Here is a 21,492-nt window from a genome sequence, read left to right as displayed (position 1 = left end):
CCTTAAACATACCCGGGTATGTCACATAACCTGCTTTCTGGAACACCCCCCTGTGTATTACATATTTGGGATTTAAGAGGAAAGAAATGATGGCGATAATTAATTACATGAACATGCTCGAATAGGCAGGGATATTTGAAAACTGCGATCAGTCATACCTGGGCACCAAGCACCCACAAGCCCAAAAAACAAAACAACCCGCGACTTTAAATGAACAAACAAACAAACCACGCAGACATGGCAACATGGGCGCTCCCACCCGCCCTAGAATTTAAAGAGCGAGGGTGAACGCGCAGGCGCAGTTAAGAGGAAACGGCTGAGGTTCATTTCATGGTATATGAGGTTGACTTCGTACGGATTGGGAGTGAGTGAGCAAGAGAGAGAGACCGAGGGAGGGAGAGAGAGAGGGGGTAAGAAAAAGAGAGTTTAGGATTCACGCTTTGGGTCAACCAACTAAACGTGTTGCTCAAACTGAGAGGGGGATACGAAACGCTTGTAATGACAGCAGCGTCAGGATAGCTGAATTGCGTGAGTAAACACAAGAGGCATCGCGCAGCTGATAGCAACAAATCAGGCAGACAGATCCGAGAGAGAAGACAAGAATAAGGGATATCCAGTTGGGTTGCCCCGAAAGCGTGGACAAGGCTGTAAACCAGGTAAGTATATGCTTAACCCATTCAAACAAACGGGCGTGATCCCGCGTAGCAACAACCTCCTCCCTCGAGATAACCCTTCATCTGTTTCACGCTTTTGACAGTCACCTAAACAAAGCAAACAATTAGCTTAAGATACAGCATCTCTTGTAAATGGCTAAGTGTCCGCAGGACATGTGCACTCATTCTTGTGCGCGAGTAATTTTGAATGACGACAACATGTCTTACTTGGGCGTTGGATGCACAAACTAAACTGAATTTGACGAGGAAAATCCGCGTCAAAGTTTCACCGCCGCACGAAGACAAAGATGAAAAAAACTTGATCATAACTCAAGACGCATGAGTCCACAGCGCCTCGCGTCGTAGATTAGCTCAACCTTACATCATAGGAAACCTCGTGTTAGCCGCATAGGGTTTCGTTCTGCATTAAAGTTAGTCTGTGGATCTGGTTCACGAGCTGTCATGTGCAGTTTAACGGTGACATACGTGCACCTGCTTGGCCGTGATTAGCGCGGCTGCTCGGCGGGCCTTTGGTTCTGATCAGTGCGCAGTGGCGGATCCAGCAGGCCTCAGATAGCAGCCAGCTCACTGCGGCTGGAGGACACGCGTGTCCTTATGAAAGCGGCCCAACTTTCATTGTTCAAACACATACGGCTCTTATTCCCTGTAAAATGTGTCACAATGCAAGAGTGCGATAGCGGCGAGTTGCGTGGATTACGTCCGCTACATGTGCAACTGACTAGACTTATGAAGCGCAGTAATTATTCAAATTATGTTATCTGTTTGAAAGTCGAAATCGGATGTTTTAGCATTTTGTATGTGGGGTGAAAAATGGTTTTATGCATCGACATTGTGCATGCTAGTGAGATATGGGCAGCGTATCTCGCAGCATGACTTGACGTTTGGGCCCTTCCCACGTGAATACTTGCAGACCACCATTGCACAGTAAGTTACGCAAATGTTGTGTTTTTTTAGATGTTTAATGGCAATTGTCAGTGTTGACAAATATTATTTAGGGGTAATTACATATTTACAATAATCAGACATGTCATTAGTTCAGTTAACAGGTGCCATGTTCTTGTTGCCTTATATAGCTTGCTTCTGCAAACCCAGTGATCCATGAGACCACAGTTAATTGATTTAAATTAGATTTTCATTTGTTAAAAGATAATTAAAATTAATAATTAAAAAATAAAGATAATGTGGCACATTGCAATATATATAAGCATTTATAAAGCTTGGTTGTATCTGTTGCACTGATTTTAATGTACACTTTTTTTTTTTTGGATACAGTAATTGTCATTTATTCTATTTTCAAATGTAATCTGTACATGTCTACATCCCGGTGCCCTGACTAAACATTGTTCTAGTCGACTAATAGTCGTTCGTTTAAGTTTATATTAATTACTTAAAATATATACTGGGGAGAATACTAAACCATAATAAGCCTTTAATATAGGTGTAATATAACCTATTCCACGATCAAGCGCACATAAAGCTTGCTGCAAAGTATTGGCAAAAGCAATTATTATGAAAGTGTCAGGAAAAAATTGCAAAAGAGACATCTTAATTATTTATTAATTAATAAACTTGTGTTTTCTGAGTCAGTGTCTGCTGCAAAGATGAAGTTGACAATGCTGCCTCGCCATCTCCGCAGTATAGTGAATGCGCCTATAGAGAGAAATGTACTTTTCATATGGATTATACATAATCGGAGAGTATTTGTTTTTTGAATTGGTTCGAATCGAATTATGTATTACTCTTATCTGTATGACCAAAAATTGCAGAGTATTTTAAGTTGTTTCCGCTGTTGTCAGGAAAAAATGCAAGCGATCGTGCCTCCTTGTCACTTTAGCTTCCACACTCCACACAAACACTTGGATATCTGCCTAATAATAGCGCACATTTATCTAGGTTAACGTTTGAGCGAGCAGCCAAGTAAAGTTATTACTTGCGTGTTTCAAATGATAAGCAAAATTTGAGGTCGATGGATAATAGGCGAACGTTTGATTTTCCTGCCCGACATACTGTAATTACCACAAGGACCCGCCGTTAATGATCTGTCCGCCAAGGACTGCGTGACTTCACCACTTCCTGTGTAGTTTTTTTCTGTGGCTAACCGGCTAATAAAATTTAGGTCGACTAAGCTTCGTCTCGTCAATTAACGTTTAGTCGGCTAATAGGGGGCAGGCCATACTGTGGTTTGAGGGACAGATATCCTCATAAAAGTTTGTCACGGTTGCAGTTAATTTTACTTCCATAATTTGGTAAATTTCAGAGTAAAACAGAATGGAACCAGATTGAGTTTGCTAAACAAACAAACAAACAAAAAAAAACTCACCTAAGTAGCTATTTGCCTATTATAGCCCCAAGTGATGTTAGCGGAAAAAGGGAAAGTTGTTTCAGGGGATGAACAAGTTCATTTTGATGAAAGATTTTTTTATATTGGTCTGTTTGGGATTTAATTCAAGAATAGCAAGATAGGTCTTGCCTTTTGTACCAAACCATCATTAGCGTTTTTCTCAGATGTAACAAATCATCATTCTCTAAGTTGACTTATGCGTATTGATATTAACCAATGTAATTCTGGCTCATTAATCTTTAGAAAAGACATGGCGGATGCTGACCTGGACTTCACAACAGGCGATGCCGGTGCTTCTGTTACCTACCCCATGCAGTGCTCTGCTCTGCGCAAAAATGGTTTTGTGGTTCTAAAGGGTCGACCATGCAAGATTGTGGAGATGTCCACATCTAAGACCGGTAAACATGGACACGCCAAGGTGAGTGATGGTCTTGTGACAAAGCAGAAAAAATTTAGCTAGTTCACAACTGAGCCAGACTAATTTAAAGAATTTTCTTTTACTTACTTTAAATCCAATAACATTAATTTTTATTTGAAAAGTACATCACACAGAAAACAAATTTATTTAGCAATCATAGCGTTGATGTTAACTGCTCAGCTACATGGATTGTGTGTGGATGAGTGTTTGTTTTGCAAAGTAATGGAGTTCCAGAAGTCCCTTTATCTGAGTCTTTATGAATAATGAATAAGGTGCAGCTGAAAGGGAGGCCATTCATTCACAAAATGTGTGGGTATGAAGCAAATGAAATGTAGTTTGATGATTTTGAATGGACAATGGTAAAGTAAACCCCACACTTAACTTTATTTTGTTCAAAGGTTCACATGGTGGGCATTGACATCTTCTCTGGCAAAAAGTATGAGGATATCTGTCCCTCAACCCACAACATGGACGTCCCTAACATCAAAAGAATGGACTACCAGGTATGTGACTAGCGGTATTGGACACAGTTATACTGTAGAAGTAAATAATACAGTGTTTCACAAATTTCTGTTTTTCCACTTTTCAGCTTATTGGCATACAGGATGGCTACCTGTCTCTGCTCCAGGACAGCGGTGAGGTCAGAGAAGACCTGAAAATGCCAGAGGGAGACCTAGGCAAAGAGATAGAAAGCAAGTTCGATGCTGGTGAGGAAATCCTGGTAAGTGTTGTTAAAGCAGCCACCCTTCAAATGTCACTGAGCATATCTTCCTATTTGAATGTTAATGGTTTACAGTAGAACCTCTTCGTGTTTCTTTCCAGATCACTGTCCTGTCTGCTATGAATGAGGAGGCTGCAGTAGCCATCAAAGCCATGGCTAAATAAAACACAGCAGGTATATGGAGCTCTCGCTGCTGTGTGCGCATGCTTACCAGCTGACTAGGCCTGGAGCAACTGTGCCTCTCCAGTGTGTTTGCAGCAAAGCACTTATTTAAATGTTTACCATAACTTGAAACAGTAAAACAAACTTTCTAATTATGTCAACTATCAAACCTTTACACGGACGCACGAATAAGCAAACGTGCCTGAAACTTGCCACACAGAAGAAAGAAATAAGAGGCTGTAAACTGAAATTAAGTGAAAGACTGAATATCTCCAAATGATTGATGCCTGATGACTTCCATGATGTACATTATTAAGCTCGTTTCATATCTCTTCCAGACACTGAATGCGGGATAATTGTTCGGTAGTGGTTAGGCTTAGAAATGGACTGATTTAAAAAATTTTTTTTTGTCCTTGTCCAAAATTAGATGTGATCAGTGTCCAGAAATTGACCCAGGATGTTTAATAACTTATTTAAAAAGGTTTGACAGCATAAGCTTTCTTTACATATAATACTTTGCTGTTTGCATACTGGCAAATGCACTTTTAAATAACACTGAGATGTAGAACTACTTTGATCTGTGTCTGCTATGTAAAAGAAATGACTGAGATGTAAATAGAATTATGTTTTTGGAATTTCATTTTGTGTTTTACACTATCAGCTACTAATATTTTGTCTGATGTATAACCAAACATGATGTATTGTAAAATAGCTTTTTAAGAAGCATCATAAATGACCATTGTGTTAATATCACCCATATCTGCTGTTATGGGTGCAAGTGATAAAGTGATTATTGTGCACTTTGACTTTGGCCTTTAAAATGAACTGACAGATATCCAAGCAAGTATTTCAGACTCTGTTCAGTAATGGAGAGCACATTTGCTATTGTAGACACTCCATCTACATTTAAATTGAACTCGTTTTGGACAGTTGTAAACCTTTTACAGTTTGACTTGTTCATACTCGTGTGGATATGGACTTACCTTTACCTTTCATGTTTTTCTACTTCATTGCTTATTTTACTTTTATCACTCTCTTTCCTCACTCACTCTTGCTTGTACTTCTCTCTTCCTTTCTCCCAGGGGTTGACAAGATTCACTGGACCTGGATAGGAGAGAATTAGACCTCAGCAATGCTATCCTCCCTCCTTTTTCATTCTTTCTTTATTTCTCCCTCTCTCTCTTTCTGTACTTTATAGCCCATCTGTAGGTTAAAAACTAGGAAATAAATTTAATAATCAAAATGTTCCAAACAAAATTTTAATTCTTGTGGAATTCATGGACAGTGGACTAAAGCACCATAAAGATGTATGGCAGGGCTGGGGAATTTATTTATTTTTTATTTATTTTTTTTGAGAAGGGCACCTCATAACTATTTAATAGTATGAGTGTACCCTTGTTGACACTTTTTTAAAAAAAAAAAAAGATAACTACCCCTAATATGTTCTTTGCTATCTTAAATCACAGTAGCAAATAGCTATAAGAGGTCCATTATGTGGTTCATTTTATTTATGAGCAATTACAGTGCAGAGGGGAAGTGAAAAACATTCAAGCGCAGAATCTCCAGTGAAGGACATATACAAAGGCAATGATATGTGTAATAGGATGCAGTTTTGTATCACAGGACCAAGTGTTCTGCTTAACTTCCCTTTTATCTTCCAGTAGCTTTAAGCAAAATACCCTTAGGCAGGAAGTGACAGTATCACACAAGCTGGTGAACTGATGGATGCAGGAAGACTTCGGATCACTTTTAGCGCCACCCCGTTCCAAAAATATAAAAATACGCTAAGAATGAGACCGATAACATGCAGGAAGCCAGCAACACCATTTTATCAAGATTTCCCAAGTATTTGCTGTTTGAGTATGCTGTGAGGTGGAAGGAGGTGCCATAAGCCTTAGATCTCTTGTTGAAATAAACACAAACTTCTGCCTGTAATGTACTCAGTCTTGGCCTATAATGGTTTGCTTAATGCTTTCTGTTCACGCTTGACAGACAAAGAAACAAGTACCCCAATTCTTTTAAGTTTGAGGGTTGGATGATATTTGAGAGAGGGGGAAAAAAAAAAAGTTAATTGTCCCCTTTAAAATCAATTGTGTCCTATGTAGGCCAGATTGACTCATGTACATTACACTTGACTACAGTATGAGTAATGTTAAGTTTTTGTTTTGCGAGATTGTGATTCAAAAATAAAATGGAATAAACAGAAATTTGTATTCTAGCAAGACAACCCAGCCAATATTAAAAAAGAGCACATATAAATCATGTTTTTATTTCAATTTGTGATGTGTTTTAGCTCGTTCGTGGTGTAATATATTGACCACAGTGGCATAACTGCTGCTGGCAAACTCCAAGAAAAAAGGTATTAAAAGACAAAACAACAGTTATTTGAAAAAGTATTCTTCATGTAATGTAGCACATATCTTACAGATCTAAAATCTATTAAACAGCATTACTAACACTTCAAACTTACTATAAAGTTAAAATACACAGACAAATCTTGTTAGATTTCAGTAAAAAAAAAAAAAAATCAAAAAAAAAAAAATCACAAGGGTATTGCAGGGAAAGCGTAGCTTATTCAACTGTTTGCTCTTTATTTTCAGTCTTTTTCTGGACATCAATGCTCTGACGTAAAGTACCTCCTTGCTCTTTTAACATCATAACTTAGCCAACATCAAATCTTTTCATAGATTCGTCGAGTGTAAATCCATTCTTTATTGTTTAATATCAATAATGATTTAATCCAACTATATTTACTGCATGGAACATGTATTACAAATGTTAAAAAAGCAAATTCAAACTGACTTAGTTTCAATAGAGTTTTTTGTAACCTGGCACCTTGTCGTGGTCATACTTTTATTAGTTAATGTGGTTTTCCATGGTGGAAGAATCTCTGTCCAGCTTGAGCGTGAGGGACGAAGGCGTGACGTGATGCTTGCTGAGATGAACTCTGGAATGGAGCCTGAAACATCATAAATTAAATAAAGTCAATCTATTTTGTATAAAACAGCTACTAAAAGACTGTCAATAAAATGAAAAAGAAACATGTTTATCCTTAGCACATCTATTATACTATATATCAATTTTTTTTAATTAACAAAGAACATCTTTTAATATTGAGGATACAAAAGAAGAGGTGTGGATTGAAGGTTCAAGTTATGAGGTGATGCAATGGTAAAAATAAATAAAAATCAATAGTTTAAAAGTAGCAACTAACAATATTCAGGTGCTCACATCATCGACTATGAGATGTATCAATTTCAATTACAACTGTGCCTATTTCCCCCATGTGTTTTTACAGACGTTATTTTGTCTTCTCAGTATATCTGTATATAGAGTACACTGTTGCTCAAAAGCATGTGGTAAATGGTCGAAAAACTATTGATAAAACAACTGACAGTTATTTAAAAAGAATATTCTTAAACACTTGGGATCAAGATAAAAAAAAATCCATGTTGATGACCTTTTTGATATAATTCTGGGCATTCAGAGGGGTTCAATGCAGGTTAGTGAGCTCACCTTGGCAGTAGGGATCTGGACAGCCATGGATGGAGTGGACATCAGACCAGCTGCACTCACATGTAAAGCCTGTGGATGCATGGGTCTAAGAGCAGCCTAATAATGACAACACACACACACAAAATAACAAATTTATTATAAGCACATGCATATATACAATACATTTTCTCATGGAAGATTGCAACTACCCAATATTTAACAAATGAGTCTCAGTAAGTACTTACAGAGTCAGTAAAGCCAGACTGCTGATTGGCGTGTTCAAGCTGTTTCTGAAGGGGGATACTAGCACTAGGGATAAATCCTGTGAAGATCAATGGAGGAATGATGGACCAAAACAAACAAACAAAAAGTTTATTAATCCTCGGTGTAATGTTTCCAATGACACATTAATGAAGGAACTTTATCTAGTAAAAACAGCACAATACTAATCTGCATGGCATATCTCTAGCCGAAAGAGAGAAGAATAGCTGACGTAAAGTGAAGCACAAATGTTTTTAAGGAAGAGATGAATTAAATGGTTAGTTCACCCAAAAATGACAATTCTGTCATTAATTACTCCCTCTCATGTCATTCCAAACCTGTAAGACATTCGTTCATCTTCGAAATGCAAATGAAGAGCTTTTTGATGAAGTCTGAGAGATTTCTGGCCCTCCATAGACAGCTAGCCAACTGAAACTTTGACGCTTCAAAAAGTTCATAAAGAGATCATAAAACTAATCCATATGAATTGAGCAGTTTAGTCAAATTTTCTGAAGAGAAACGATTGCTGTTCATGTTGAACAAATTGAATTTAGGCTTTTATTCAAATAAACATTCATCAACTCAAACATCAGTTGTGGTAAACCAACGGAAGCTCAAGCATGTTCGCATGACGTGCAAGAACCAATGAGGTTCATTCTCGTGTGTTTCGCAGCACACTTGAGCTTCCGGAAGAGTTTTGTTCTCATGTCAGGAAGGTTAGTTTGAGCTTCTGTTTAAGTTCGCTGATCAATGTTTATGTGAATTAAAGCCTAAATTGAATCTGTTCATCATATAAAGCAATTGGGTCTCTTCAGAAAATTTGGACTAAACCACTCGATTAATATGGATTAGTTTTACAATCTCTTTATGAACTTTTTAAGGCATCAAAGTTTCAGTTTTGTAGCTGTCAATGGAACAGAAAGCTCTCAGATTTGTGTTCCGAAGATGAACGAAAGTCTTACAGGTTTGGAACGACATGAGGGTGAGTAATAAATGACAGAATTTTCATTTTTTGGGTGAACTAACCCTTTAAGATCAGTGCAATGAATGTTATGGGGAAAAAAAAAATATTCACATGAGGCGGCTTCTTACCTGGCTGGGCAGTGAAATGGCTGTGGACAGCATAACCCTGAGGCTGGTGGGGCAGGAATGGCATGCTCTGGAAAGGTGATGCGCCTACACAGATAGAAAATGTTAAGGGAGGGAAACTCACCAAGTCCAATTCTCTACAAGCACACAAATATTATCTAAATAAAATATAGCAAAGATCAGGTTTTATTGTTACTTCTGATCTGGGTGGTGCCTGCAAAGCTGATGGGCACAGAAGCAGCATGTCCGTAAGAGGTGTGGTGCTGGGCCTGGGTGACAGCAAATGGCTCATGGACCGCAGCGCTACTTGAGAACTGCCCATGCTCCGAGGAACCAGGGAGGAAACCTGGCTGACTGGAGAATTGATGGCCCTAGACAAGACAAAACTTTATGGATAAGTGTGTGCCAGATATGACCCATAAAATTGTCATTACAGCAAAAAAAAAAAAAAAAAAATTAAGTTTTTCAAAGATGCTATTGTTAGTGACAAATGGTTGCTGGAACACCTCACTGAATACAACAACACAAATCTTACCAAGATTTATTTACTTACAGGCATCAGAGGTGTCTGAAACAACTGTTTACTGCGCTCCCCCAACAAAGCACTGGCTCTATTGTGACTCACTGGACTTCCTTAAACACACAAAATTAGCATTTTAAGCACAGTATAGTGGTATGGTCTGAGTAAGAGAACAAAATTGTGTTTTGTTGTACTAATGTCTACTAATATTTCCTTCAAAATAATCCAAAGTCAATATGGTTTTGCAGCCTTTCAATATGTCACCTTGTATGCTGAGTAGATGCTGTCCTGAGTGAAGAGGTAAGTTGGACTGATAACTGGCTGAAGGCAGTGTTGTAATATCACTGAAAATAAATGAACAAATTTATATACACTTGACTTGATAATTACGCTATTTATCTAGAAAATATAAACTCAGCAAAAAAGAAACATTCTCTCACTTTCAACTGCTTTTATTCCTAGTAAATGAACATAAAAAGATGCAACAATTGAGACACTGTTTCACAGACACTTGATGTAAAGTAATGGAATGATGAGTCCCTGAACAAAGGGGAGGGTCAATGTAAAATGTACAAGTGCATGATTGAGATAACAAGGAACACGATAGCTAAATAGTCAAGACATTTTTAATTTTTTTAAAGAGAGAAATGTCACTTACCTTTGCTCCTTTCTGCGACGCTTTTCCTCCTCATGAAGGACTTTTTTAAGCTGTAAAAAGAGCTGATGTTTCTCCTCTTGCAACACCTGCAATTTTTCACCCATTTTTTGAACCTAACAAACAATAAATACCTTAATAAACATACTGGAATCAGTAGATCCACGAGGAACACATCACACTTCAGTGCTTCTGCAGGCCTTTTCGTTTAAAGGGCTTGAAATGAATTTTTTTTCAGTATAATGGACCCACTGCCTCATAGTGAGGAGATAGTTGCTGTACACACCTGCTCTTTAGTCTCTTCCAAAGACATTCGTTCCTCAATTTCTTTTGTTCGTTTCCTTTCCTCCTCCTCTTTCATTTTCTGTTCCATCATCTTATCCACTTCTTCCTCCTCTACAGTATGACAGAGTGAATATACAAACCATTTTTTAAAAACAATTAATAATGAACTGAATCTGTTGCCATTAATGTAATAAGGACCCAAATTCTGGTGTGCTATTCAATACACTGTGTTTTCTTTTATTTATAAATGTTTATTTACTCTTTTGCTCTAGATTGGAAACACACGTGTACCTTGTCTTTTCCTCTCTCTCTCTTTCATGATATGTTTATGCAGGGCTCTAGCCATCGCATTGGACAGCTTTGGTCTCTCCAGTAGAGCGGGCATCGTGACAGACAGTGGAGGAGCCAGCTGAAAACACACACGTCTTAATATATAAACGTTTGTTTTTTGTTTATGTAACATACTGGGCGCTTCATCGAAAACTATGACAAATAGCAAACGTGCCTCTCTATAGAATTAACTTACCTTCGTATTGCTGCACGTTTTCTGCAATGTTTTCCTTTGTGTTCTTTAGAAATCTCTCAGCACTTGAGAAAAAAATACACTAAATAATATTTATGTGCGCCGTGATTCGTGTTAAACCCAGAGTTAAACCACTATATTGTTTTTACTATTCAGTTCCGGTTTAAAATGTCACATGACCCGCTTCTTTTCCGGTTCAGTGTTTGAACGCAGCACTGGCAAAGAATATACACTACTGACAAGAAGCGAAAGTCAATAGAACGTTTCAATCCAACACTGGCCCCCAGCAGCAGCCCTGCGTTTCCGCCATTTTGGGGTGAAAGCGACTCGGCAGTCCACTAGTTTCTATGGCAATATCAGCTGCTTTGTTAAAAAAACAAACAAAAAAACGTACATTAAAGCTGAAATTAGCTGCAAACCTGAATGATGACAATACAGAATAACGTTAGTGATCATCAAATCCTTTTAACTGTTTATTATACAGACTTTAAGTCTTCCACTTTTTTTTCTCCAAAAAAACCTTTGCTCTCTAGAAACCCAGTCAGTTTGGGTTGAAATTATTTGAAGTTCAAGTATTAGCATTATAAACACTGAATTAATACCAACATATGAAATTAAATTAAGGACATGCATCAGAAAAATTGGGAATGTAGGACAATAAATATATAGCAGAATATAACAGCTTGACAGTAAACTATTTTTTGCAGTGTTGTCTTATATTAATGTCCATTAAAGCAAGACTATATGTAAACAATAAAACACAGCCACTGTGTCCAAAAGTGGGAACATAGCAATGCATCATGTTCTATAAAATCATGTTGTAGCTTAATCCAGGGGATTAAAACGTATATATTTCAGACCTAGTGGAGTAATTTACTCCACTTTAATCTTCTGGATCAAGCTACAAACATGATGATCTTAACGTTATTACTTATTAATTTAGCCTACTATTAATAGTAAATATGTAAAGTTGCATAAAATGGAAATACTCAATAAAGTAGGCTTACTGCGTTACCTCAGATGTGTAATGGTTGGATTCCACAACTGATCACATAAAACATATATAGGCTACGACAATACAACATTTACTGTAGGTGTCATAAAATTTACTGAATTTGAGAAATTTTCTATTGCGTTCCTGATTTGGCTGTGAGATTCGCCGATTTTGGGTGCGTAAGATGTGATGGATTCTGTTGTCCAGTTGGCATTTTCACCCCAAAATGGCTGCCGCGCTACCGAAGCGACACCTAGTGGCTGTTACCCAAAAAGCATCAGAGTTTCGCCTCTTGGGTTCTATACTCTTTGGCACTGGTCGCGTAGAAAAGCCTTGTCCATATCATCAAAATTATATCAAACAATGAAAAATCACAAAACATTATTTTTTGACGTATTTCTTATTTTTTACTTATTTTGTAAACATGCTGAGTAATATTACAAAAACGAAATAAAAGGTCGTTCCAGAGATAAGTTAGATGACAATGAATATCAAATTTAGCAAGTTTTTAGTGATTTTCTGTTGACAAGTCCTGATATTGTGTTTTTTTTTTTTCATACAACAATAAGGGAATTATAATTGGTACATTTGCGGACTGAAGAATTTACAAAATTCACAATCATTAAATATATTTCACATAGTAATTGAAAATAATGTTATAATATATCTATAGCCTAGAACAAATAAAAATTCTGTAAAATATTTTGAACAAAGACGAACATCTTTCCAAAGATTTTGAGTAATTGTAAAGAACAAAATACTTGTAGGGAAGGATTCACAAACGTTTTAAATCATTAATGAATAGATATGGGAAGTGTTTTTTTTCCTTTTACAGTCTACCACGGTTTTGACTAAGTAAAATGTATAAATCTATCGGAGTGATTTAAAAAGTATAATTATACAGATTTTAAAAACATACCAATCACATCGGAAGAATTTAATACAATTATATGACTACTCGTTTGGATAAGGGGGATTTGTATGCGTTTTAGTAGTAAGCCCTTTCCTGCATTACATATTTTATGCATATGCATAATACTTTTGCTTCAAAATAATTTATTGTAATTTACTGAAATCATTACATAAAATAGATCTCGCTCAAGATGTATCCATTAAATTTATGTGGTTGTTATAATTATGTGTCAGGATCAAATTAAAGGAGCATGTATGTGATGCTGCCCTCTACTGTTGCTTGCAACTTGAACATAAGTACATCGGATGAACATCTGGATAAAGATTCTAAATGCATTGACTTCTGGGATGCATAAGGATTTAAATGGCTTTATTTATACAAATGTCCTTTTAGATTTTTTTGAAGAGTTAGTACAGGAGGAATTTTACATTGTGAATGGACTCCACTGCTTTTTCAAATCAAAGAGTTAGACCATATTGACTGGCACTTTGAGTTTTATTGAAATAAAATCCTGAAACTTCACAAGTTCAAAAGCCAAGTTGCAAATTAAAAAGTGTACACAAGACTAGCCAAACATCAAAAGAAAGAAAAAAAAAAAGCTTCTCTGAAGCCATGTTTGAAAAAAATACCCCAGAAATGAGTAAATGCAAAGACAGACAATATAAAGTTTTAAAATTCTAGTCTACAGGTCAAACAAAACATTTGTGAACACTTTCATGTCCTGAGACAACAACATTGTTTACACAGTCTTCTGTTGTCCCTTCTTCCCAATAAGGGACTTATGAATGTGGGGTATAACACCTACAAGGTGGGGGGTGGGAAAGAGGCAGAAAAAAAAGGGATTAGAACACAAATGACAAAACACGAATTTAAAAAAACTTGACAGTTGAATTAGAACTTACCACCACCAGCAATAGTCGCTTTAATGAGGGAGTCCAACTCCTCATCACCTCTGATAGCCAGCTGCAAGTGGCGCGGGGTGATTCTCTTCACCTTCAGATCTTTAGACGCATTTCCTGCCAGCTCGAGTACCTTAATATGAAAACAGGCATGTTAAATAACAGGTTTGAGAAGTCTCAGCTCAATGCAGTCTCTCTTAAATGGTACTCACCTCGGCAGTCAAATACTCTAGAATAGCTGCGCTGTACACTGCTGCAGTGGCTCCAACGCGCCCGTGACTAGGTGGTCCTGGACTTCAGGTGCCTGTGAATACGACCCACTGGAAACTGAAGATGAAGAAGAGTGACGAAAGAGTCAACGAATAGACAAAAACAAGGCGCAGAGTATGTTAAGTTACGTAAAATAAAATAGTTTACCGCCCAAACAATAGTCATAAGCAAAACATATTGTGTTTTATGAATTCACTTCAATCAAGGGCCTTTGTTCATTACGGCGGGTCTGACCTGCAGTCCAGCCCTTTGTGAGCGCGAAACAGCCTTCGCTTTCGCCTTCCCGGAGTCTTTTCCTGCTTTACCTCCAGCCTGAAACCAAACAGCACCATAGTCACTCATCGTGTTATAAGCGTTAACTGAAGTGTTTAAACCCTTTGCATTACGAACATGACCATATTTAAAAATCGGTAGTTTTCGGATTCACTTGGTTCGCGCTCGTGTTTACACGACGCCAGTTAGCACAGGAGCTAAGCTAACTAGCCACATAATATTATTAAACAAAGACCGGGAAAATAATTCCAAACGTACTTCAAACCTGTTATGCAGCTTTCCAAAAAAGACGTGTGCATAAAATAAATACGACACAGAAAAAAATACTTACCATTTTATAATTTGCAAATGACGGTTACTACAGCTGAGCGCCGCGAACACACAGTTCCTCACCCAATTCAAACTGAGTTACGCGCCTTCTCTGTGTTAAATATAGCTCGTGTCTACATCCGGGACTTTTGGCTTGTGAACTAGCCAATCACCTCTCGTATTCTGTTGTTTGGCACACGCATTGACCAGTTACATTGCGGATTTTGCAACTCTCACACAAAAGAGGCAATGCTATAAGGCTTTGTTTTGCCGGGTATTGTAGTTCTCATAACAACGCGGGCAGTTTCATACTTTCTATTTGATTTTTCTGTTAATTGTTGCAACAGAATACTGCAACAGACGGTATGCATTGTAAGTTACTGCCAACAATATGCTAAAGAGAAACATTGAAAAGGAAACTCAGAAAATGGGAGTGGAAGAATTAAATCTAAAGAATGCAATTACTTATGGAATCTACTGACTCTACTCAATTGAAAGAAAGAGAGCTGATTAAGAGAATTTAGCCTTAAATAGTTTTGGTAAATTTTTTGTTTTATGTAATTTTTTTTTTTTTTTTAAATATGTATGGGTAAAACTCTGGTCCACACTCCGTCATACGTTTGCGTCACATTTCTGAGCATTTCTATTTATTTTACTCGAAATTATGCGATGATTGCAATCCGAGGACGTTTGAGCAGTCTCCCTATACTGTTATCCTTTCAGCCAGAGCAACAGAGGGAGCTCATGAGAAGAAAACAAGAGTTATGAGTTATACGAGTTTACCGGAGTGTGTGGCAGATATGCGGATGCATTAGTCCGGTATCAACAAAGGCACAGGGAAGAGAGAGATAAAACATTAAACCAAATAAATACACGATTATAATCATTCGTTCCTCAAGCAGTCCCTGGTATTTTACATAAAGTGTGCATTTGTTATCGTAATGATTAGTTTAAGTAGCCTTTAGTCGCAAACAGTAGCGTGTTTACCCACCATGCAAAGCACGCAATTGCGTGGGGCCCCCCGCGATTTCTCCCTAGGGGGATCCCCCCAGTCTACGTGACACGCAGGTACATGCCTTATACCCTCTAGAAAAGTTCAAGGATTTCCGTATATCCACTTAAAAAAGCGCGAGGATACGGATTTGGAGCTCTTTGATGTGTCGTACAGCTCGCTGTAGCCTCAGTTGAAGAGAAGCGGCAGCCTGACGCGCTCGTGAACTGACCCTCTCCTCCGCTTTAATACCAGTTACAACGCGAAATAAACATGAATGAACACCTAAAGGTATGTTAAAAGATACAGAACAACTTACCAAAATCCATATCATGTCTCGTGTAATAGCTTACTCAGTGTTCAGCCACGGAAAGACGGTAATAAAAAAGCTAGTAAACAAACAAACAAACAAACGTAACGTCACATTTACCTCTGAACAAACATATTCAGTGAACATAAACACGTTAGTCAGCTAGAAAAACTCTAGAGAGGAGCATTTAGCTAAATATATGCACCATATTACATATTAATTATCATTTTCAATGTTTCTCCTCAATAGCCTATGCATGTTTGAATAAATCTATAAAGTTGACAGCCACCATTTAAATGTTTATATTTAAAAAACAAACAAACAAACAAACAAAAAAACGAATTAGAGTAGAAATAATTTTAAAGTTAGTAGGCCTATTATAACTTTATTATTATGAAAAATTCCTTTAGTGTAATTTAAGTTTGTAAACAAATTGGTTAATTTAACCTTCAATATTAATGTAGTACCAACTGATTCCCATTGCATTAGTTAAGATTTTTTTTCTTGAGAAAATTTGCCATGTACTGTAGCCTATACCTGATATATCCAAAATAACTGATATTGACTCGAATTGCAAGCTTATGAATCGAAATGCATAACTATGATGACAGACTGGCAGGAAATGGTGCAAAACAGAGTCCAATGGTGATATTGTGACATACTGACAAGCCTCATCTTTACATTATTGTTAATAATGGTTGCAACTTGCACTCTTAAATGTGCAATGAAAATTGCCAGCTGATAAAACCTATGATCCAGGGACCATATTCATATAATATCTAAGGCTAAATGTACATCTTAACTGGCTGAGTTAGATGGATTGACACTAAATAGTAGAAAATCAGTCCAGTCTCTACAGCAGTAAATGTCATTGGCTGTTAAAGTCTTGTGTTGCTTATAATAAATTGACATGTTGATAACACACACATAAGCAGTCTTTCAGAATGCTCTCAATTACATGTAGCTTAGATCAGATGCATACTATGCATTAGTGTGGTGGTGCTTATGGGGTGTCGCTATGGGACAGGAGTATGAGGCTGGGAGGGAAAAAAGGAAAAATCACAGTATACTCACTACAGACCCCTCAAAAAACCCTGGCTGTTGTGGCCTCATGGGATAGTAAAGTGTCTATCAAATACACACTTCAGAATCTCTCCGGAAGAAGTAGGTCATCCGGGTACTTTTTGCTTACTCTTTTTTGAGTGCTATGAATTTGGATATACTTCTTTTGTCACATACCGTTTTTTGCCTACGCTGTAAAAAAAAAAAAAAAAAAAAAAAAAATCCTAATTTTACAGAAAATAACTGTGATTTTTTTCAGGTTGTTTTCTATTATTTAAATTGTAGTCAAAACTCTGTAAAATTATCTCTAAATCAACAACTCAGCTATTATTTTAATTATTATGAGTCATGACATTAATGACAAATTACAGTAATTCACATTTTTTTTATACAGAAAAATTACTGTATTTTTGCACAGTATTTTTCTGTTTTCTTAAATTACATACAAATGTATGTAAAATTACAAGAATAATAAATTATACAATAACAAAACAGTTGATAAAACGGTCAAATGACTGGCAGCAATGGCTGCCAAACAAAAAACACAAAATCAAAGTAAAATCTCCTTATTTAAATAAGCTGAAAAACACTGTTATTTTACAGGTATTTCCTGAATTATTATGATCAAACACCTTCACATAAAAAAAAATGGTCAAATGATTGACAGCACAGGGTGCCAACCAAAAACCTGAAAATTAAAGTAAAATCTCCTTATTTAAATAAGCTGAAAACACTGTCACATGACTGGCAGCAACAGAAAATTAAACACTAACATATCTGTCTAGATCTTAGCCTCTCCACTTATTACAATCCAGTTTGACTTTATTTCTTTCATACAAAATGAGAATGAACAGAGGTATAGATGTTGATGTTTTATTGAAAGTAATAAAGTTTGAAGTCACCATTATGGAGGTAATCGTTTGCTTTAGTCTGGCTCTTGACCTTTGACATTTCAACATCAGTTTTTCTTGGGCTGCTTTAACTGGGTTTTCTGAAACACATTTGTTATAGCAAAAATTGTGAGGCAAATTCTGGTCAGATGAAGTTGGTTACTTATTGATGAAAATTCAGCCATCAAACAGTGATCTGATTCATTGTTCTCATCTAGAGTTTTATTTCTGAGCATGTTAGCTGTTAGTTTTGTGTTATTTACATTAGCCTTGTGATTTTATGAAGTTATCAGATTAAAAAACAGGTATGCTGTTTTATTCATTATATAGAAAGTGTTTTTAGCTGTGTCTCTTAGGCTCAAACAAACATCAAGAATCAGTGTATGAACCTCAACAATGGTGACAATCGATAAAAAGCTTTTTTGTGATGTTCAGAGTTGGTCTGTTTATCTGAAAATTTTGTCACCATTGTTGAGGTTCATACTTTGATTCTTTATGTCTGTGTGTGTCTACATGATACTTTCCAAATAACTTATGCATAATGTCGCACCGCAATAACGAGTGTACAACCACTGTGCAGAGAATATCCATAATTCACTGTGATGGTCGTGCAGAATGAATTCTTGCGTCAGTATGGGACAGATCCAAATTTGATACTGTGCATTATGGTTGTATACTGTCAAGTTTAAAAAAGGACAAAAAAGCACCACACAGGTTCAGTGCATTATATTCCAAGTCTTCTGAAGCTAATGAATTGCTTTATTTGAGGAAAAGACAGTATATGACATTGTTAAGTTTAAGTTCATGGAAACTCTTTCCTCTACTTCAGATGAGAGGACTGGAGTAGGACTTCATCTACAGGCTCACCTGTGACTCCCTGTTGCCTCAAGAGCATCTTCAAGAATGGTAATGGCTATTAATTTTCCTCTAAATTATGCCTCTGTCACTGTCTTCCGGTATAGATCCTATGAGTCACATGGCCCCCTAGCTCAAATGTCAAGTTCACCTATGGTTCACACAACATTAAGTTATAACATCATTACGTTTTTTTTGTTGTTTTTTTTTTGTTTGTTTTTTTAAGGTCCAAACGACCTCGTCCTAGGTAACATACTGAACCATTAAGCTGTTCTTGTGGCTTTTGTTGTAAATGTCGTTTTGGCATCAATATGACGTTGACATGAGACATTTAGAAGATGCCACTGTTTGACGTCAATTTGGCATTGGCATGAGACGTTTAAAAGTTGGATTTGGGGGTGCTAGTGGGCATGTCTGAGGTATAGATGTGTTTGTTCAGGGCTCCTCTCGGAGGTCTTGACAAAGTTATTTTTTTACCATGTTTTATTTAGCTGTGGGCCATTAAAGTGTGTCTACTTTCCTCATTCAACATAACTCTTGTTACGATTCGATAATGCCGAAGCTGAGTGCCTCTAATAAAGTCAAGAATGCTGACGACCAAGTCACCGGAACTAATGCCAAAGCTAACAATTTGCCTGACACATCTGAGAAACTACCGGACACTGCTTAAGCTATGTGTAAGGAGCAGTGTTTGGGGAAGCTACTCTGAAACTGTAGCCTGATAAGCTACAAGCTACTTATAAGTTAAAGTCCCTGCAAACAAGCCTGCACTGGCCCTTTATGGGCCCACTTAGGGCTAGTGTAAGGGCCCCCAGCAGGCTGTCAGCGCAGGGTCCCTGAGAATTTGCTTAGTGGCAAAACGTCAGCCCCTTAGCGGTGGCACTGCATGGGCAACCCTCACTAGGCCCACACAGAACCCTCACTGTTAATCTACAGCAGTAAATCTGGTAGCACAGGATGCCAAACGTTTACCATTAATGAAAATAATGGTTAAAGATAGTTAAAAACTAAATGGTCAATGACTAGCAAAAGCATCTGCTAAACAAAAACTGTGAAATTAAGACAAAATATTTTAAATCATTCTCCGTAAAAAGTAAACCTCTTTTAATTAACAATTAGCTAGCAACAGTATACATGCATGTGCTGATATAATTGTCACTCCATCAGCAGCTACACAGTTATTGCCTTTAAATAAAGCAATATGTAGTATAATATCAGTGTTTTGGGGCTCATCATTGACTGAAGCACGGGCTCTCTTCAACACAATGGTAACCTCAAAAAACTCAGTCAACAGAACATTAAACATTAACAGATCTCTCTAGATTTCACAGCATCTTCACTTATTACAATCCAGCATGACTTTATTTCTTTCATTCAAAGCTTCTTATTAAGAATTAACTGAGGTTTAGATGTTTTTGTTTCATTGAAAAAATAAAGTTTGAGGTCAACGTTATGGAGGTAAGCATTTGCTTTAGTTAGGCTCTTGATCCTTGACTTCTTAACTTTATTTTTTCTCTGGCTGTTTTAACTGTGCGTTTCTGAAGAACATTTGTTATAGCAAAAGTTGTGAGAAGCAAAACTGATCAGATGGTGATGATTATTAATTGGTAATTTAGTCTTCATATAGTGGCTTGATTCACTGTGGACATTATTTAGATTTAATAATCTCAAAATACAGTAAGTTTAATAAAATTGTATAAAAATGTGAATTACTGTAATTTGACATTATTTTTTATTCCTTCTGTGCAGAGTTATAAATGGAAGGTCTTATTGAATTTCACAAATTTAAATTTTAAAAAGCAACCAAACAGAGCATGGGAAATGAAAGTGGGCTGCCTACACAAAACCTGCATGGGCCCAAAGGTCCAAAAGTTGCTCTGGGCCCGAATGGACTGGCCCACACTGGTCCATCATGGGCTTAATGTGGGCAGTCCGCTAGTGTGGGCTGCTCACAAAGAGCCCGAGTGTGCCCAAAGCTGTGGGCCTCGCCTGGGCAAGCCCGCACTGGGCCTGTTTAGGTTTGGTGTGGGCTGGCCCAGGGGCATGTTTGCAGGGTACTTAGATAGATTATCCACTTGTCCCCCTCCTGGGATCGTGTCGGTACAGGTTTTAAACAACCTCCTTAAATGCAGAATTTTAGTGGACATTTGGAAAGTTCAACACCCTGCGGACAGGGATTATTCCTTTTACTCACATGTCCAAAAATCTTATATTAGAATAGATCATTTTTTGAAGAACTGGTAGACAAAGAGTTACGAGACGGCCTCCTTGGCCGTGACAGGACAGGCAGAGAGTTAAGAAGCTGCCTCCTTAGCTGATATGTGACAGGCAGAGAATTTAGAAACGGTCTCCTTGGCCATAAAAGGCCAGGCAGAGAGTTCAGAAACAGCCTCCTTGGCCAATACGGGACAAGCAGAGAGTTCAGAAACATCCTCTTTGGCCTAAACGGGACAAGCAGAGAGTTCAGAAACTGCCTCCTTTGTTGAATTGGGAAAGGCAGAATAATCAGAAATGTCCTCCTAGGTCGATACGAGACATGCAGAGAGTTCAGAAACTGCCTCCTTGGCTGATACGGGACAGAC

The 21,492-nt window shown here is 37.4% G+C and overlaps 3 protein-coding genes across 3 annotated transcripts; 1 reads left to right on the top strand and 2 right to left on the bottom strand.

Annotated features, from left to right (window-relative positions):
* Positions 1-298: 298 nt before the first annotated feature.
* LOC127515660 (eukaryotic translation initiation factor 5A-1) lies at positions 299-6,858 on the top strand. Its single transcript, XM_051899543.1, has 6 exons — positions 299-656; positions 3,259-3,433; positions 3,832-3,936; positions 4,023-4,154; positions 4,256-4,328; positions 5,399-6,858. Exons 2-5 carry the CDS (start codon positions 3,266-3,268, stop codon positions 4,316-4,318), a joined length of 468 nt encoding a protein of 155 aa, XP_051755503.1. The 5' UTR covers positions 299-656; positions 3,259-3,265; the 3' UTR covers positions 4,319-4,328; positions 5,399-6,858.
* On the bottom strand, positions 5,735-11,369 carry LOC127515658 (G protein pathway suppressor 2-like). Its single transcript, XM_051899539.1, has 11 exons — positions 11,148-11,369; positions 10,913-11,030; positions 10,623-10,732; positions 10,340-10,452; positions 9,946-10,025; positions 9,715-9,794; positions 9,358-9,532; positions 9,165-9,248; positions 8,057-8,133; positions 7,833-7,928; positions 5,735-7,275 (listed from the first exon to the last, which is right to left on the bottom strand). The coding sequence occupies exons 2-11, from the start codon at positions 11,004-11,006 to the stop codon at positions 7,177-7,179; spliced, it is 1,008 nt and encodes a 335-aa protein (XP_051755499.1). The 5' UTR covers positions 11,007-11,030; positions 11,148-11,369; the 3' UTR covers positions 5,735-7,176.
* Positions 11,370-13,527: 2,158 nt separating this feature from the next.
* Positions 13,528-14,982, bottom strand: LOC127516568 (histone H2A.Z-like). Its single transcript, XM_051901339.1, is given in 6 exon segments — positions 13,528-13,852; positions 13,954-14,083; positions 14,163-14,231; positions 14,233-14,277; positions 14,455-14,532; positions 14,825-14,982. Coding segments are annotated over 6 exon segments (387 nt in total). The 5' UTR covers positions 14,828-14,982; the 3' UTR covers positions 13,528-13,790.
* Positions 14,983-21,492: the final 6,510 nt, after the last annotated feature.

This window comes from Ctenopharyngodon idella, chromosome 7, assembly GCF_019924925.1.
Source record: "Ctenopharyngodon idella isolate HZGC_01 chromosome 7, HZGC01, whole genome shotgun sequence".
Taxonomy (NCBI): domain Eukaryota; kingdom Metazoa; phylum Chordata; class Actinopteri; order Cypriniformes; family Xenocyprididae; genus Ctenopharyngodon; species Ctenopharyngodon idella.
This window is presented reverse-complemented; position numbering and strand designations above follow the sequence as displayed.

Excerpts from the sequence above, each read along its gene's own strand:
- LOC127515660 (XM_051899543.1), top strand. The coding sequence starts at position 3,266 with ATGGCGGATGCTGACCTGGACTTCACAACAGGCGATGCCGGTGCTTCT. Across the intron at positions 3,434-3,831 it reads GTAAACATGGACACGCCAAG|GTTCACATGGTGGGCATTGA; the intron begins GTGAGTGATGGT and ends TTTTGTTCAAAG. Across the intron at positions 3,937-4,022 it reads TCAAAAGAATGGACTACCAG|CTTATTGGCATACAGGATGG; the intron begins GTATGTGACTAG and ends TCCACTTTTCAG.
- LOC127515658 (XM_051899539.1), bottom strand. The coding sequence starts at position 11,006 with ATGCCCGCTCTACTGGAGAGACCAAAGCTGTCCAATGCGATGGCTAGA. Across the intron at positions 10,026-10,339 it reads CGTCGCAGAAAGGAGCAAAG|TGATATTACAACACTGCCTT; the intron begins GTAAGTGACATT and ends ATTTATTTTCAG. Across the intron at positions 8,134-9,164 it reads CCATTTCACTGCCCAGCCAG|GATTTATCCCTAGTGCTAGT; the intron begins GTAAGAAGCCGC and ends TGATCTTCACAG.